Source organism: Lynx canadensis, chromosome C2 (genome assembly GCF_007474595.2).
Source record: "Lynx canadensis isolate LIC74 chromosome C2, mLynCan4.pri.v2, whole genome shotgun sequence".
Classification (NCBI taxonomy): Eukaryota; Metazoa; Chordata; class Mammalia; order Carnivora; family Felidae; genus Lynx; species Lynx canadensis.
This window is the reverse complement of record NC_044311.2, coordinates 51,427,675-51,446,554: the sequence shown is the minus strand read 5'-3', so window position 1 is coordinate 51,446,554 and position 18,880 is coordinate 51,427,675. Positions and strand designations below refer to the sequence as shown.

The 18,880-nt window shown below is 36.2% G+C and overlaps 1 protein-coding gene across 3 annotated transcripts in view; it reads left to right on the top strand.

The window, feature by feature from the left end:
• The window catches only part of VEPH1 (ventricular zone expressed PH domain containing 1), a 244,916-nt gene that overhangs the window by 136,105 nt on the left and 89,931 nt on the right, over positions 1-18,880 (top strand). For all 3 annotated transcript variants that reach the window (XM_030330157.1, XM_030330154.1, XM_032594682.1), the window contains exon 9: positions 121-518. In XM_030330157.1, the coding sequence (XP_030186017.1) occupies positions 121-518 (398 nt within the window). The remainder of the gene's footprint in view (positions 1-120; positions 519-18,880) is intronic.

Here is an 18,880-nt window from a genome sequence, read left to right as displayed (position 1 = left end):
TTTATGGTCTCCCATTCTAGAGGAAGTAACTCTTCCCCACTGTTATTATCCTTTCTTTTGCTTCTCAGTGGATGCTAGCTCAACTTCTTTGCCTGTCTTCGCTTTTTGTTTATATTGCAGGTCAAAGAGTTTGGCTTTGCACACTGTGCTAACAAAGAGCATGAGTTCAGATGATGGGGAAATTGTAGAGAGTGGAGATATGCCAGCTAGGATCATTCTTTCAGAAACAGATCCACTTAGCCAAGGAAACGACAAGTTGCCCTTTAAGGCAAACTCTGACAGATCACAGCTGAGAAATTCTTCAGTTTCACACCCAAGTATTATACATACAGAATCAGAGAATTTGCCAGAAACAGTTAAAGAAAACTGCCAGGAGGAAACTCCAGAAACAACTGCAAGTCCTGTAGAATACCAAGATAAGCTCTACTTGCACTTAAAGGAGAATTTCAGTGAAGTAAAGGCATACGCTGTGGAAATCGGAAAGAAGATTCCAATCCCTGATCAGTGTACCATTGAAGGTAAGTTCTTTGAACACCCTAAACTTGAGAAATTTCAAATATCACTGGGGAAGAAACAAAAAGGCTCAAATCATAAAAATTGCCATACCCTGGATTTTTTGTAAAATAGATCATTTGAAAACACCCTTAGGTTATTTTAATTGCTTTTTTCCCCCCAATAAGGTCAATCATCTTTTTGATTCCTATTTGAATCTACTTAGGTACACTTAAGCTCACCGACTCTAACTTTTTCAAACCTGAAATACATTGTTCCTGATTCCCTGTCCCTCGTGTTTAGGAAAATTCTGGAAGGGGTCTGTGTTTCCCAAAGCAGGCTCTCAGGTAGAGGTGCAGCCAGAGACATTTTTTTCATCCACATAATAATGCAAGGAAGCCATGTACAGCATTGAGCCCCAGGACATTTTTCTCCCATTCATTCAATAGCACTTACGAAGCAATTACCGTGTGCCAGGCACTGTACTAAAAATTCAGCTTTGTGTGAGATTCAGCTATGACCCAAACAGACACAGTCCCTGGCTTCTTGGAAATTATAGAAAGGAAAAAGTGAAATCATAGTCAGGAGATGATGTATGTCAGGAACCAGTAAGAGTGTGAGCTAGTCAGAAAACAGAGAACAAAGCAAAAGATGTCAGGAACTGAGGCATCCCTTGGGTGCACAATTTAAGGAGGTGCCAAAAAAGCTCAGCAAAATTTTAAGTAAAGAAAGGATTAGTATGTCTTCCTAAGTCATATTGGAGCAGAGGCAAAAGGAATATGAAGTAATATTGATCATGTTTCCACTTACAATTTTGATATTTTGTTCATTATGAACTTTTTGTGTTAATTTTGATTTCTTAAAATATTACTTATTTTGACTACTAAATTTTCTGGTGCTTCTTAAATTTTGTGCCCTGGTACCGAAAAAGATGATAGGTTTGAGGCACAAGTGCTAAAATGGAAGAGTGCCCAGGGCAAGCTCATCCTTCTGGCAGTGGGTTGAACAGGTTTGGAGATTTTGAAGGCACTATCAGGCTAATTAGATTTTTCCTGTGGTTCTTCTCACTTAACAGCCATGCTATTCCTTTCAGATTAAGATGAAGGTCCTGGACTACTTGTTGGGCATGACAGCTTTTCACAGGCGATGCCCACGTAGAAAAAGCTAGGCAGCACATCTTTCAGAAAGAAACACAGCTGAAGAATAATGAATCCGATTCATATTCACCCACCCACTGTCATCCCCCTCAGGGGATGATACTAGGAAGGTCCCATTTTCCATATTCTACTTTCTATCCCTTCTCCCACTCCAAACCAGAGGAAAGAATGTATTCTCATGCTAACAAAGGGAAAGGAATGTATTCTAATGCTCACAAGGACTTGGTAATGACAAATATTGTCTGTGTGTCTGTAGAATCTGACATTTTCAGAAGTGTTTACAATAATTTATTGATTAGGAGTCTTAAAACTTTTTTAAAGAGTGACAATAAAAGTGGTATTGCTCATATTCAATATAAGTTTTGGATAATTAAGTATAGCAGGGCTTGAGAACAGGTAAAGTCAATAAAACTCAATTAGCACAAACTTTTTATGATTTCCCATTTCACTAATATTCTATGTATTTAATGCACAGGTTGGAGAACTTAATAGAAATGAGGTTACATGAATTTCCCAGCTTAAAAAAGGAAACCTGTAGCAAATATAAAGTTAGACACATTTCCACCTGCCAGAATAGTTTTGTTTTTCAAGATTAGGTTAAAGCATTGAAGCTGTGCTATATAGTGAGTTTTAATCTTGTGAAAATGTAAAGCAGTCTTGCAGTTACTTCAAGCATCCAGTTGTCAAAAACACATGTTATTTCTTATTGCCTTGAATTATTTGAGGACTTTGAGAGTTAACTAAGTGGCTTGGGTTTTTTTTTCCAAAATATTGAAGGAATCCATCATCTTTACTAAAAACAAACAAGAATCAAAAGGTATTTTCTTTTGATATTTCCTGCCAGGAATGACCTAGAACTGAGTATGTCTTTTTTTTTTTTAAGTTGACATTTTGGAATTTGTTCACATTTTTGTAACTTCCTGGAAGTTCCTGGAAAATTCCTTGCACAGAGATATGTGTGAGGGATTGAAGATTTATATGACTCACTGTAAATACATCCACTGAGAAAGGACTCGTACTGACTGCAGGGGACATGTTGTTACTATTCCAGGGATTGTGTAAACCATTCAGAAGAAAGCCAGCAGTCATCTGGCTGACACAGTTTTGCTTGCTGTCATGAGATCACTCAGCTCAGCAATATCACATTTCTTTTCTTAGATATTTATTAAAGAAAGATTTAGGGTTAGAAACTGTGTTATGCTTAATGTGTTGTGGGTGTAAAAGAGGCATATTTGGTCTTTCTTGCTGAATAATGCAAGGCAATCAAGAAGCAAAGGGGAGAAGCATAAAAACCATTTCTACAACAGGGAGAGTTAAAAAGATAAATAACCAGCAGGAAACAAGAACAACAACAACAAAGTGTTAAGAATCATTTTAGACAGATGTCATAATGTCTATAGTATAAGAAAATGATAAAACAACCTTTAAAGAAGTTCTTTTGGTATTGTTTTGAATCATATGAAAAAAAAACAACTGATATCTGATTTCCTTACTCTGACCTGCAAAAACATCACTTTCATGTGGTTCAATCTAATACTTTAATAATAAACCGTGTTGAAAGAACAGGAACCTCACTAGTCACAGCACAACAGAATCCAGTATTAGGTGAGTCAAGGTCAGAGATACCATTCTTATCCATAGCCCACCATCTTATTATTGCATGATATTAATCACAGTGGGGACAGGCAATGGAGTATAAATAGAGCAGCACAAATCTATCATCATGTCTGGAAAAATTGTCAAACCCCGGGTCTTATTGAGGTTGGGTCAGCAGTGTCATTTTGGATATGAAAGAGCCTGTTATTCCCAAGTCAGTAATTCTCTCCTTGGTCTTATAGGCCTCTAGTGTGGGTGCAGGTTAGCCAACCATAGAAAGTTATATATTCATATCCAGAGTGAAGGAATTTAGTTCATTAGCCAAAGGGTATTTTAAATATCTGAATCACTGGAATTCCTTTATGTGAACAAAAATAATTAGAGGTTAAAAGAATCCAGAAATGCATGATATTGAAATAAATCCTTGAAAATCTGGCCCATCACTGGTGTTCTATAAAGGATGATATAAAAGCTTACAAGAACCCATCAACGCTGCTTTGGTTTGCTTTGAAGTATTTCCTGATGGGGTGAAAATACATCCCATCTGTAAAGCATATCAGCAAGCCTGACTTGCAGAAAGCTAATTTTAAAGCTAGTAATGTCTTCCTTTCTCTAATAGACCGACATGAGTTGATTTTTCAACTTGAACAGATATAAGAATACAAAAAAATAAAAGTTTATTATAAAATCAAGAAGCAGCTGTTATTTCATAATTAATTACAAATAAAGATTTCTTATTGAAAGTTTGCATATAGTCAGCTCCAACCTCATGTTGGCATGACCAAGGAGGCAAAGCCAACCCAGCCCTTACCTCTTTGTCCTCGGTTGGTCTAACCTGAGGGACCATGATAAAACCCATTCATTTACTGGTTCTGGAGGAGGTTTCCTTCTTTTTTAAAATACATTGGTAATTGTGGGATTAGGATCATTTATCCCTGAGGAGAGTTGTAAGATTTGGAGACAGAGGAAAATCCTAAAACTTTTCCACACAATTTCAGAGGGAGAAACAGCAAATAAGAAAATATTGCAAATTCCTTGGTGTCTTATTCATTGATATGGTCCACTTGGCCCCTGTTTGAAGGACAGTTTTCCCTAACAGTTTTCCTTGGTAGGGAAAACTTTTCTAGAGAATTTTTCTTGGTGCTTTGGACTTTATCTTAGATTACCTCTCTGCCAATTCCCATTTTTCCAGAGTGAACTTTAGTCAAAAGAAGATAGATATAATGGTGGCCAGATTCTCCTCTTAACCTTCTCCTGTCACTCCTGTCCTGGTTCCAGTCATCCTCAATGTCCCATGAGAAACATTTAAATAATATGGCTAGAGGAAGACCTTACAAATCCTTTTGAAAAGATCCAAACTCTTCTTTTGAGTTAACATCAGATTACTGTCCTTGTTCATCCCCAGTAGAGTAGCTGCAACACCCTGGCAGGCAACCACATCACTGGTAAAGATGTTATGCACTTAAATATACAACTTACTTGTTTGCAAAGTTCCACTAGAGAACATCACATAACTTTATTTCTCGTTAGTTATATTTTCAAAAGCTAGTTCTAAAAAGAAGGAGGAGGAGAAGAAGGACAAGTTTTATTTTCTTTGAACATTCAAATAGATAAGGAAAAATGCCCTGGAGCACCTGGGTGGCTCAGTGGCTTAAGCTTCCGACTTCAGCTCAGGTCATCATATCACAGTTGGTGAGTTCAAGCCCCGCCTCGAGCTTTGGAGCCTGCTTCAGATTCTGTGTCTCCGTCTCTCTCTCTCTGCACTTCCCCACTCACGCTGTCTGTCTGTCTGTCTGTCTGTCTCTCTCTCTCTCTCAAAAAAAAATAAATAAATAAACATTAGAAAAAAGAAAGAAAAATGCCTTAACCATGCTTTTGAACAAAAGGGTGTGCTGCTTATGTGCATGTTGGTTTACCTGATATATATCTATGAATGAGAAGTATCTTCATCCAACTAGGAAACAGTACAAAGGAAATTGGTAAGTATATGTACACTCAGGCCATTTTGTATGGAAATCCAGGAGTGATTATCTGCCTGTATATCAAATGACTCGTCCAAACACTTGAAATGGTCAGTTCCCCTAATATAGTGCCCACCTTGGATATGTCTCTAATAGGTTTAAAAAGACCTTGCTAATAAATAAACAGAAGTAAAAGTAAATACATAATAGAGCAAAAATGCACAGGAGTGCATTTTGATATATCTCACCCAAAGGCAGCCACATTAAAAGAAGGAGGAAGGGAAGAAAGTGAAAGAGGAGGTGTCTTAGGTACAGAAGTAGTTGTTGTGAGAGATATAATATTCTCAGCTATATTCTTCTAAATGTATTACTTTTAAGATAGAAAGATATGGCATTATACTCTTATATCTGTAGTTAGTATTAATCTTTTTTTAGGGAAGCTCATACTCGGAGATTATTAGTAGTAATCCCTTGTTGTCTGGGTGGTTGTCTTTACTCCAAAACATACAGTGCTGTACAAAACGGTCCTGAGCCACTGACTGTCAACAGCACAGGAGTACATTCCAATCCAGCTTGCCACAAACCAAATTTCAGGAAGTGAATGTTATTTTTCCGTTTGCTTCCATTATGAAACTGGCAGTATATGCCCTGTAGGGAAACAAAATGGTCCCTGGATATCATCAAATCTCACTTAAAAACTGAGCAAATCCATATTTCTGAGCTCTGTTGATGATGAAGAGCTGACAGCCAAGGAAACTGAAAAGAGTTTTGATATAATATAGGAAAAGGCAAAAAAAATTAATTTCCTCTTGTTTGATCCACAACAACCATCAAACTTCAGATGATGGAGGATTTTAAAATGTTTTTCCAAAAACGCAGGCAATTACATAATTGGCAATCAGGAGTCCAGGTATTGATAATTTGGAAGGTATTTATTTGTGTCACAGTCTATTTTCATAGAGTTGTGTGTTTACAAACAGCAGATAAGTCTCTAAAGCAGACAGAATCTCATGTCATCTGTTGGCAGATCCATTTGGAGTAAGAGAAAAAGAACTATGTAAGTGACACCAAATTCCTGTTTCCTCTGCTCACATTTTTGCCCTGTCCATATTAGAGATCAGTAAGAAATAATAAAATGAATTTTTTTCTTTTTTAAAAAAAAGGTTCAATGGACTTTTAAAAATAAATTGCTTTATGGGAACATCATTTTTCATGTGAAATATTCACATCAATTACCCAATAGCCATTAAAATATTATGCCACCATTAAAATAAGCCACAAATGTGGGAAGCATACCATTTCAGAAACTCAGAGTATGATTCTGTTTCTCATACCAAACATCCTCATTTCTAATAGCCTTTTCATATCAGCTTCTGTCATTTAGTAATATGCATTTATGCTTCCTTTATATCTTTTTTGTGGTTTGGTAGCTCATTTTTTTGCATAAGTAATATTCCAACGTTTGGATGTATTTACCATTGTAGAATCATAGAGAATAGCTTCACTGCTCTAAAAATCCTCTCTGCTCTGTCTATTCATCCTGATTCTTCATTTTTCATTAATTCTACAAATATTTCTGAGTGCCTACTCACACCAGCATCCTTCTAGGAACTTTAGAAATGTCAGTGAACAAAAACAGGCAAATATCCTTGGCTTCAAAGTGATAAATAAATAAAGTAGGGTGTTGGAAAGTGTTAAGTGCTACAGTCAAAGAAAATATAGAGCTGGCTAAAGAGAACAAGGACAGAAAAGGATTTACATATATGTATATGGAGAGGGAGGCACTTCTAGAAAGACACACATAAAACTATCACCACTACTTCTTTCTGAAGAATCAAATTGGGGATAGAGGTAGAGAAGAAGTGGAGGGTAAAGGCGAAACTTGCACATTTTTAAAGTACACATTTCTGCAAGGTTTGGAATTTTGTAATTCCAAAAACCCTGTGTATTACAGGGTCATGGATTTTTAACCTGTACTGGTTAAAACTGTCAGGGGCCCCTCGAAAGGGTCCCAACCCCCCTCTTTCCTTCTTTCTTTGCCCTGCAAACAGAGCAACTGTGATATAGCTGATGTTATACAGAGACCTTCCTGATTGATATTTAAACCAAGAATTCCACAGCTTAAGGAAACTTGAAAAGCACTCAGCTGGATCATTTTTAAGGTCCTTTAAAAGAATCTTGTGTGCTCTAAATTAATTAATTCTAAGTGTCTTATGTCAGAGCTAGAAAAATGTAAATGTTTGTTATTTGGCCAAGTTTTTCATCAGCCTCAAGTTTATTGCTAATTTTATATCTCCAGTGTAAACCTAAAAAAAACAAAAAACAAAAACTTCTCTTTCATGTTAATTTCCTGTCCTTTTTTTCCAGACATCTGTATCCATCAACTTACAATAGTTTATTGGGAGAAAATAGACCAGATTGTTCAATACTTTTGAAGCTTGTCACACTGTCTACCTGAATTTATTGATATCTATCAAACAGCAAATGACCAGCCATGATAAGCAAATCAATGCATTGTGCCTGTATTGACTGGTCTATTTTTTTTTTTTTTACTTTTTTCTATTTTAATTCCAATATACTTAACATACAGTGTTATATTCATTTCAGATGTACAATATGCTGATTCAGCAGTTCCATACATCATCAGTGCTCATCACAAATGCACTCCTTAATCCCCATCACCTATTTCACCCATCTCCCCACCCCCTCCCTTCATGTAACCATCAGTTTGTTCTCTATAGTTAAAGAATCTGTTTCTTAGTTTGTCTCTATTTTTTTCTCATTTGCTTTGTTTTTTAAATTCCACATATGAGTGAAATAATATGGTATTTGTCTTTCTCTGACTGACTTAATTTGCTTAGCAATATACACATATGTGTATATATGTATGTATGTATATATACCACTTGATCCATTCATCAATTGATGGACACTTGGGCTGCTTCCATAATTTAGCTATTGTAAATAATGCTGCTATAGTCATAGGGATGCATTTATCCCTTTGAATCAGGGCTTTCGTATTGTGGATGTAAATACACAGTAGGGCCATTGCTGAATCATAGGGTAGTTCTGTTTTTAACACTTTGAGGAAACTCCATCTGTTTTCCAGAGTGGTTGCACGACTTTGCATTCCCACCAACAGTGCACGAGTGTTCCTTTTTCTCCACATCCTTGCCAACACTTGTTGTTTCCCGTGTTTTTGATTTTAGCCATTCTGACAGTGTGAGGTGATATCTCCTTATAGTTTTGATTTGCATTTCCCTGGTGATGAGGGATGTTGAGCAACTTTTCATGTGTCTGTGTGACATCTGGATGTCTTTTTTGGATAAATGTCTATTCATGTCTTCTGTCCATTTTTTAATTGGATTATTTGTTTTTGGAGTGTTGACGTGTAAGTTCTTTATATATATGTTTGATATGGAGCCTTTATAAGATAAGTCATTTGCAAATATCTTCTTTTATTCAGTAGTTGCCTTTTAGTTTTGTTGATTGTTTCCTTGGCTGTGCAGAGGCTTTTTATTTTGATGTAGTCCCAAAAGTTTATTTTTGCTTTTGTTTCCCTTGCCTTAGGAGACATATCTAGAAAAATGTTGCTACAGCCAATGTCAGAGACATTATTGCCTGTGTTCTCTTCTAGGATCTTTATGGCTTCAGATCTCACATTTAGGTCTTTAATACACTTTGAATTTATTTTTGTGTATGGTGTAAGAAAGCGGTTCAGTTTCATTCTTTTGTAGGTAGCTGACCAGTTTTCCCAACACCATTTGTTGAAGAGGCTGTCTTTTTCTCATTGGATATTCTTTTCTACTTAGTGAAAGATTAATTGATCATATAATTGTGGGGTTATTTCTGGGCTTTTATTTTGTCCTATTGATCTATGTATCTATTTTTGTGCCAGTACCATACTGTTTTGATTGCTACAGCTTTGTAATATAACTTGAAATCTGGAAATGTGAGGCTTCGAGTTTTGCTTTTCTTTCTCAAAATTGCTTTGGTTATTCACGGTCTTTTGTGGTTCCATACCAATTTTAGGGTTGTTTGTTCTGGTTCTGTGAAACATGCTGTTGGTATTTTGAAAGGAATTGCGTTAAATGTGTACATTGTTTGGGGTAGTATAGACATTCTAATAATATTTGTTCTTCCAATTCATGAGTATGGAATGTCTTTCCATTTGTGTCATCTTCAGTTACTTTCATCAAGTAATTTCAGAATACGGGTCTTTCACCTCTTTGGTTAGATTTATTCCTAGGTATCTTACTGTTTTTGGTGCAACTGTAAATGGAATTGTTTTCTTAATTTCTTTCTGTTGCTGCATTATTAGTGTATAGAAATGCAACAGATTTCTGCACATTGATTTTGTATCCTACAACTTCACTGAATTCATTTATCAGTTCTAGCAGTTTTTGGTAGAATATTTTGTGTTTTCTATATATAGTATCATGTCATCTGCAAATAGTGAATGTTTTACTTCTTTCTTACCATTGTGGATGACTTTTATTTCTTTTTGTTGTCTGATTGTCTAGGACTTCTAGTACTATGTTGAATAAAAATGGTGAGAGAGGACATCCTTATCTTATTCCTGGTCTTGGGAGAAAAGCTCTCAGTTTCCCCCCATTGAGTATGATGTTTGCTGTGGGTTTTTCACATGTGGCCTTTATTATGTTGAGGTATGTTCCCTCTAAACCTACTGTGTGGAGGAATTTTACCATGAATGGATGTTTTACTTAGTCAAATGCTTTTTTTTTCTGCATCTATTGAAATGATCATATGGTTTTTATTCATTCTCTTACTGATGTGACATATCATGTTGACTGATTTGCAAATATTGAGCCACCCTTGCATACCAGGAATAAATCCCACATGATCATGGTGAGTGATTTTTTTTAATTTACTTTAATGTTTATATATTTTTGAGAAAGTGTGCAAACAGGGGAGGGGCAGAGATAATGGGAGACACAGAATCCAAAGCAGGTCCAGGCTCTGAGCTGTCAGCACAGAGCCCAACACAGGTCTTAAACCCATGAGCCGTGAGATCATGACCTGAGCTGAAGTCCGGCACTTAACTGACTAAGCTACCCAGGTGCCCCTGGTGAATGATGTTTTTTAATGTAATGTTGGATTTGGTTTGCTAGTATTTTGCTGAGAATTTTTGCATCTCTGTTCATGAGAGATATTTGCCTGAAGTTCTCTTTTTTTTTGTTGTGTCCTTATCTGGTTTTGGAATCAGGGTAATAATGACCTCCTGGAATGAATTTGGAAAATTTCCTTCTTCTATTTTTTGGAATAGTTTGAAAAGAATAGGTACGAACTCATCTTTAAATGTTTGGTAGAATTCACCTGTGATGTCATTTGGTTCTGGACTTTTGTTTGTTAGGAGTTTGCTGATTACTGATACAGTCTCCTTGCTGGTAATCAGTCTGTTAAAATTTTCTATTTCTTCCTGCTTTGATTTTGGTAGGTTGTATGTTTCTAAGAATTAATCCATTTCTTCTAGGTTGTCTAATTTTGTAGGCATATAGTTTTTCATGATATTCTCTTCAATTTGTATTTCTGAGGTGTTGGTTGTTATTTCTCCTTCATTTGTAATTTTTATTTGAGTCCTTTCTCTCCCTCTCTTTTTGATAAGTCTAGCTAAGTTTATGAATTCAGTTGATCTTTTCAAAGAACCAGCTCTTGGTTTCATTGATCTATTATTTTTTTTTTAGTTTTTATAGCATTTATTTCTACTCTAATCTTTATTATTTCCTTCCTTATACTGGTTTGGGGGTTTGTTTGTTCTTCTTTATCTAGCTCCTTTAGGGGTTGAGTAGCTTGTTCATTTGAGTTTTTCTTGCTTCTTGAGGTAGGCCTATATTGCCACAAACTTCCCTCTTAGAACAGCTTTTGCTTTTGCAAAGATTTTAGACCATTGTGTTTTTATTTTCATTTGTCTCCATATTTTTAAAATTTTCTTGTTGAATTCTTGGTTGATTCATTCATTGTTTAGGAGCATGTTATTTAACCTCCATGTATTTGTATTATTTCCAGATTTTTTTCTTGTTGATTTCCAGTTTCATACTGTTATTTTCAGAAAAGAGGTATGTATGATTGCAATCTATTTGAATTTGTTGAGGCTTCTTTTGTGGCCTAATATGTGATCTTCTGGAGAATGTCCCCTGTGCACTTGAAAAGAATGTGTGTTCTGCTGTTTTAGGATGGAATATTCTGAATATATCAGTTAGATCCATCTGGTCCAATGTGTCATTCAAAGCCACTGTTTCCTTGTTGGTTTCCTGTTAGTTTGATCTGTCCATCAAAGTAAGTGGGGTGTTAAAGTCACCTACTATTATTGTATTACAATTGGTGATTTCCTTTATGTTTGTTATTAGCTGCTCTATGTATTTGGGTGCTTTAATGTTGGGGACATAAATATTTACAATTGTTATATCTTCTTGTTGGATTATTCCCTATGATTATATAGTGTGCTTCTTTATCTCTTGTTACAGCCTTTGTTTTAAAGTCTAGTTTTGTCTGATATAAACATTGCTACTCCAGCTTTGTTTTCACTTCCATTTGCATGATGAATATTTCTTTATCCCCTCACTTTCAATCTGCAAGTATCTTTCAGTTTGAAATTAGTCTCTTGTAGGCAGCAGATAGATAGGTCTTGCTTTTTTATCCACTCTGTCACCCTATGTCTTTTAGTTGGACAAGTCCTCAAGTCCTAGCCCTTCCTACCCTCTTTGATGTGGCCTCTTCTCTGCATTTAGTTGTGGAGTTTGTTTGGGTCCTTTTCTGGGTTGTTTGCTCTGGTTCAAGTTTTATCTAGTTGAATCTGTGGGATGAGTGAGTTTAGGGTCCTTCTACTCTGCCATCTTTCCCCAGAAATCCCCTGGGTTGTCTATTTTTATTGAAATTCTTTGGTTTACCTTATTTAAAGGAAACCAATCTTATTTCAAATCATATATGAAGGAACCTATGAAAATATAAACCTATGAAAAAAAGATCCCTATTTTTATTGAAATTCGTTGGTTTACCTTATTTAAAGGAAACCAATCTTATTTCAAATCGTATATGAAGGAACCTATGAAAATATAAATTAGAGGAGGTGATTCATTTAATGTTGGAGGAAAAAGAAATAAAATAAATCTAGTAGTTATTTCTTAAAAATGTATCCCTGTAAATTTTCACAATTCCTAAATGTGGTTTGCAAATTTACTTCTGAGCATGCTGGTGACCATAGTAAGAAAGGAAATAAAATCAGTGAAAAATCTAGAGTGTCCATAAATAAAGTATTATAATTTCTCAGAGGAAAAAAAAAGAAAGAAAGGTATTTATTTAGTTAGTTAATGATTCAGCATTCACTGAAGCTAGTTCATCAAAAAAGGTGTTTATATTATGCAATAAACATTTAACCACTAAACATGAAAATAGAGCACTGATTCTCAACTACAGGCAATTTTATCCCCAGCTTTGGGACTTTGGTAATGTCTAGAGACATTTTTGGTTGTCATGACTGGGGAAGTGGAGGCAGGTGCTACTGTCATCTAGCAGGTGGGTAGAGACCAGGGATGCTGCTAAACATTCGAAAATGGACAAAGCCCCCTGCCAAAACAAAGAATTATCCTGCCAAAATATCAGTGGTGGTTAAGACACCCTGCAACAGACCTTGCTTCTCAAAGTGTGATCCATGGACCGGCAACATTGACATTACCTAGGTACTTTCTAGAAATTCAGATTCTCAGGCCCATCCTAGACCTACTGAGTCAGCATTTATAAGATCCCTCAAGTTATTGAGGGATCAATATCAGTAATTAATATCAGTATTAATAAGTATTATTAATATCAGTATTAATCAGTAATATCAGTATTAAGATCCCTCAAGTTATTCATATGCACATTAAAGTTTAAGAAGCACTGCTACTATAGGAATGAGAAATTCCAGTGAATCCCAGTAGTAGAGAAAGTGATTTTCTTCCTCACAGTGAATTTGTGATTTAGTTAACTGACTCTTCATTTAATAATCACCTCTTAATTGAGGAGATGACTATTCTTCTCAAGGACACTCAAGGTTACAAAGCTTTGTCATCTGGACTATTCATTAAATTTGTGGTTCCAGTCATCCTTTGATTCTTCTCACGGGTTATAGGGTTAAGAAAGAATGAATAGGGTTGCAAGCCAGGAAACTCTACTCCATGGTACATGTTTGAATTTGTAGTGTGTTTGGCTCTGACTCCTTATGAATGTGGAATTTAGTTCCTGATGGAGGTAGTTTTAATAGCTTCAAAATATCTTGGGTATCAAATATGCCTTCAATGATGATTAGTCAAGTTGTATAAATGAATTAGAAACATATGGATTATGTTCCCCTTAAAATATGCAGAGAATTAAAATTAAGCAAAAGTGTGCTAGAGGCAATGTATGTTTTCTTAAACCCAAAACATTGAAAAGTGGATTGAGAGAGTGTATGTGCACTCACCTATCATTGATATTTACAGATTAATCCCGCTGGCCTTCACTCTTTTTAAGTATGTAATTATACATTGGACCATCTCCTCTCTGCTGAATCTAACCTGATTTTTTTATAACTTCTTTTAAAAAGAACATAAAAATATTGAAATAAAATCTATCTTTTCCAGTAAATGTAGATAGGACATTCCTATACCCCTAGCATGTCTTTCTACTGAATTTTTATTTTTCAGTCACACCAGTTACACACGGATGTTTTTTGTTTTGTTTATTTGATTTTTTTTTTAACAAATCCTTTGAACTCTTAGAAACAATTGAATCTACAGTAAAAAAAAATCAGGGCAAATCTTTATATTCTTAAAACACTGAAATTGTACAATTTCTCCATAATTCCAATATCAAATGTGTATTGAACACTTAAGATGTTTGTTAATGTTTTCATAAATTTAATCATGTTTAACTTTGCATTTCCTGAACTATTGTGTGTTTTCAATTTATGTACAAAGCAAGAAGAGTTATTCTGTCTTCATAAAGCAATTCAATAACTTATCATTTAAAGGGTTTATTTGAATATTTAAAGCACTAGAATACAAAGAAATTTCCAAAGCAAAGGTTAAAACAATAGCATATTGCCCTTGGTTTGTTGAAGTGTTATCTGTGAATACCTTTAATGCAAATTATAGTGCCCTAATGTGTAAGAGAACCCATCTAAGTTCACCTTGGAAACTGGGTTTTCAAACCCTTAAAGCTTAAGAAATTTCCAAATGCTTTTAGTCAAGCACTATTATTGTTAACTTTTGAACTCATGCACATTTTAGGGAAATGTAAGCCATGTGTTTCAAATTTATTTTCACTTTATCCATCAAGATATGGTTTAGTAAACTCTTTTGATCCTTATGAGGTGTTTTACTGATAAAAATATCATCAAGAAAGGATCTTTGCTGGTATTAAGAAGAAACTGTACCCAAATTGCTGTAATGATGACCCCAGTGACTTTTGGGGAAAAAAAATTTTTTTTCTGGTTTTGGTCACACTCCTTACTGTTAAAGAAACAAACAAATCCACATATCTTAACATGGAATCATGGAATCAACTAGTTGTGGGCAGAGTCTGTACAGGGAGAATGTGGGTAGGCTACTTTGTTCATTCATGTTAGGCAGGGTTGGTCTTGGAACTACGCCTGTAATAAAGCAATGATGGGAGTTAAATCAATTAAAAGATCTGAGAAGAATTCCCCTTCTCTTTTTCAATCCGAAGTCTAAACTACCACCTTCTTGGATAGGAGACTCAAATAATTGCTGTTAGCAATGCATTTCTTTGCATTCTCACCATTTGTCCCTTTCCTCTAAACAGAATTGGCTCACATTCTCCAGACAGATGAGGGTTTGGAGACACAAAGACTTAAAAGGGAGAGTGTGTGGATGAGGTGTCCTGAGTGAATGGGCCAGTATCATGAGAGCAGTTGGAGCCCTTAGCTACCTTTGCATCTGTCACTCAGTGCAGGGCCCAGTGCTTGACAATAGCAGCTCTGGAGGAAAAGCAGGGTGACATCTTCGGTGGGCAGCTGACCAGAACAGAGAAATCCATGCAGCAATGAGTCCCACCACAGGCAGCCTTTGCAGCCATTGTAGGCCTTCTCATGTCACAAATCACTGCCTTTATCAGACAAATGAGCTTTCCAAAATACTTGTTTGTGTCCTGGAGTCTTTCACTACCCCTGCATGAAGTTCCCTACTAAGCAAGCAGAAGCCCAAGGCACCAGACATAGTCTTCTCAGCCCCTGGGGGCCTCAGCCAGGCCCAACGTGACACAGGAGTAGCACTTGGAACCCAAAGAGATTCCCTGGGCCCTAGAGTAGGACTCAGGGTTCCTTGTTTTAAGGTTTCCAATAACTTGGCTTTTAGGGCTCTGGCTTTTAGATTACCCAGTTATCTAATACCCTGTACACTTACCTACCTTGTGAGATACCTGCTGAGGATGTCAGGCAGGGTTTGACCTCTCAGACACAGAGAGAGAGAGTGGGACACTCCAACCACAGAAACTAAAATGAGAAGTGGTCAGAGGCGCCTGGGTGGCTCAGTTGGTTAAGCGTTCAACTTCAGCTCAGGTCATAATCTCACGGTTCATGAGTTCAAGCCCCGCATCTGGCTCTGTGCTGACAGCTCAGAGCCTGGACCCTGCTTCAGATTCTGTTACCTGTTTCTCTGTCCCTCCCCTGCTCATGCTCTGTTTCTCTGTCTCAAAAATAAACAAACATTAAATTTTTTTTTAAATGAGAAGCAGTCAGCACCATGAGTCTGAGTCTATATCCCTTTGACATCCTTGCAGACTCTGGACCTTCTCTATCCCCAGTGTCCAGCATAGTGCAGAACAGGTGTTCAACACACACAACTGAATGAAGGAATGAACAAATGAACCAACAAAGGAGAGCAAGATGCAGGCCTGACCTAGGAGACAGTGTGTATATCATTTATGTGCAACTGAATCCCAGTCTCTTTGTCAAGTGGACTTTAACATTGCATGCAACTTTTCATTTATGGTTAGGTTGATACCCTTTATTTAATTAGGAAAAGAAAAACTAACTGTCTTGTGCAACTCAAAAACTTGAAAGCACACAGACTTTTACAAATAAAGAAATTATATCTCAAACTCAGCATTTAAAAAGAGGCAAAATGGTTAGTCATTTGCTGGGAATATGTGTGTGGTATTTTTTAAAACACTTGATATACTGAAGAAAATACTGAATTAGTGGAAAGTGATGACCGTTGGTTCTTTTAATAAATGAGCTTCCTTATAGTCATTTATAAACTCAGAGGAGTGGAGCATCTGTATGGCTCAGTCAGGAAGTGTCCAACTCTTGATTTCAGTTCAGGTCATGATCTCACAATTGTGAGATGCAGCCCCATGTTGGGCTCTATGCTGGGTGTGGCACCTGCTTGAGATTCTCTCTCTTCCTCTCCCTCTGCACCTCCCTCACTTGTTTACATGGGCTCTCTCTCTCCCCTCCCTCCAAAAATAAAATAAAATAAAATAAAATTAAATTAAATTAAATTAAATTAAAATCAGAGGAGACATTCAAAAGTAAGGCAATTGGATGGGATGGTTGGGAGCATGGGCTTTGGCAGCTAGAGTAGAAACCAGAAGTCTCTCTTCAATAATGGCCAATATATTGCATATCTGAGAATTAAGTGAGATGAGTATCCAAAAATTATTATTTATAAAGCTTTTAGCACTTTTACCTGAAATTCAGTCAGTTTTCACATTGCAGTCTCCAGCTATCATGGATATTAATTACATACAGATTTTTTACTGTAGAAAAATGTGAGATGGGGAACAAGTGCATGGTGTAACTCTCTGAAACCCCCACTTCCCATATCCAGGAAAGGCATAGGCTAAGAAGGAAATGAGGCCAAGACTTTTATTCTCCAGAACAGTTCCACAGGCTGTGTCACCTGTGGGGAAGGTGGTCTTCTTCTCCAAACTACAAATGGGACATATGAGCTGGAGAAAACAAAACTAAACTAAACTGACTGCCAATTATTTATAACAATGGTTTTCAGACACAGTTCTTAGTCTCTGAGTATTTTGCACCACTGAGAATTGTCTTGCCTGAAATTGTTTCATCTACAAAACAAACTTAGCTTATCATTTGTCTCTCAGAGGGCTAGCCCCCTGTGATACTAACTTTGTGACAGCTGATAGATAAATTGAATTTATCAACTAATAGCACAACACAATTCTAACCCATTTCCTGGTAGAAAAAAAACTCCTTGTGAAGTTAATTTTTTAAATAAAAATAAAAGTCTAATGTCCACTATAAAAATTTAAAAAATAGAGAAAGAGATAAAGAAAATTACTCTTAATTTTACCATTTTACTACTGTTAGAAATTTTATGTATTTCCTTCCAAGAAGGAAGGATGATCTTTCAAGGAAGTGCTATCACTTTTTAAAAGTGAAGATGCTTCACTTTTTAATTAAAATGGTGAAAATTTGGATTTGAAAAACGTGGACTGGTTTATAAGTACAACTCAAAGATCTAGGCCAGCAATGTGCAATAATAGCTACAGTCTGCCACAAAATTTTAGCAGAATGAGCTTCTAAATGGAATATTTTTGTTGAAGCACTGGAAATAATAGGCCTGCTAGTCAACTAACATTTCTTTAATTTAATATATAAAGAGTTGCCAGGTTTCCCTCTATAAGTAACATCATCTTACATCTATATCAGATATAAGATATTGAACCTAGATCCGTACTTTTCTTTAAAAAGATACTCTTACTATACCTTAGTAAAAAAATATTTTCATCCTGCCCATGGCATTCACTTTAACCCTAAAACTAAATGTAATAATTCCAAAAATTGTAACACTCTTCAAACAAATTTGAAATATAGAAAAATGTTTACTTCATCTTGCAATATTAAGCATTGTTACCAGCCTGCATTATAGACCAGAGTTTGGCAAACCTTTTCTGTAAAAGGCCAATTACTAATTTTTTTTCTTTTTTGGTCAGAGACAAACCATTCTATCTCAACTACAACTATTCAACTCTGCCATTGTAGTGTAAAAGCATCCATAGGTAATACATAAATGGATTGGCGTGACTGTGTTCCAATAAAACTTTATTTATACTACCAAGCAGAGTCAGACTTGGCCCACAGCCATAGTTTATCAAGCCTAGTTCTAGGCAGTCATTTTTACTAGCTGCTGCATTCACCTGGAGTTTTATGTTAGATGATGTTTAAGGGTTTCTGACCCACCCCCCATTCCTACCCCCTACACACACACACACACACACACACACACAAACCTTCCAGTAAACATAACTGATTGAACACATGTTCATCTTCACTATCACTAAAATTCCACTTAAATAATAATAAAAGTATTAAAAACTATAAGCTTAGGTAAATGGAGGCTAAAACAGCAGACAAAGGATGTCAACAAAATGTCTGGCAGAGAAAAGGAGATGCAAAGTTGGCACTAAACAGGGGCTGGGTTGTGGTCCAAGAGAGTTGCCACACAGGAGGGATTTTTGTACTGTTCTGCTGATATCTCCCAGTGACCTACTGTTGGAGGTGCAGCAAACTGTTTTTCAGGACAGTTGTTTCTAACCTGATGCAGTCCTTGTCGGAGCTGCCATACTTAGTGTGCTTGTAAAACTCAAAGTAATTGATGGGGGGTGAGGGGAGTGGAGGTCTTGACTCCAACTGTGAACGTTTTGTTA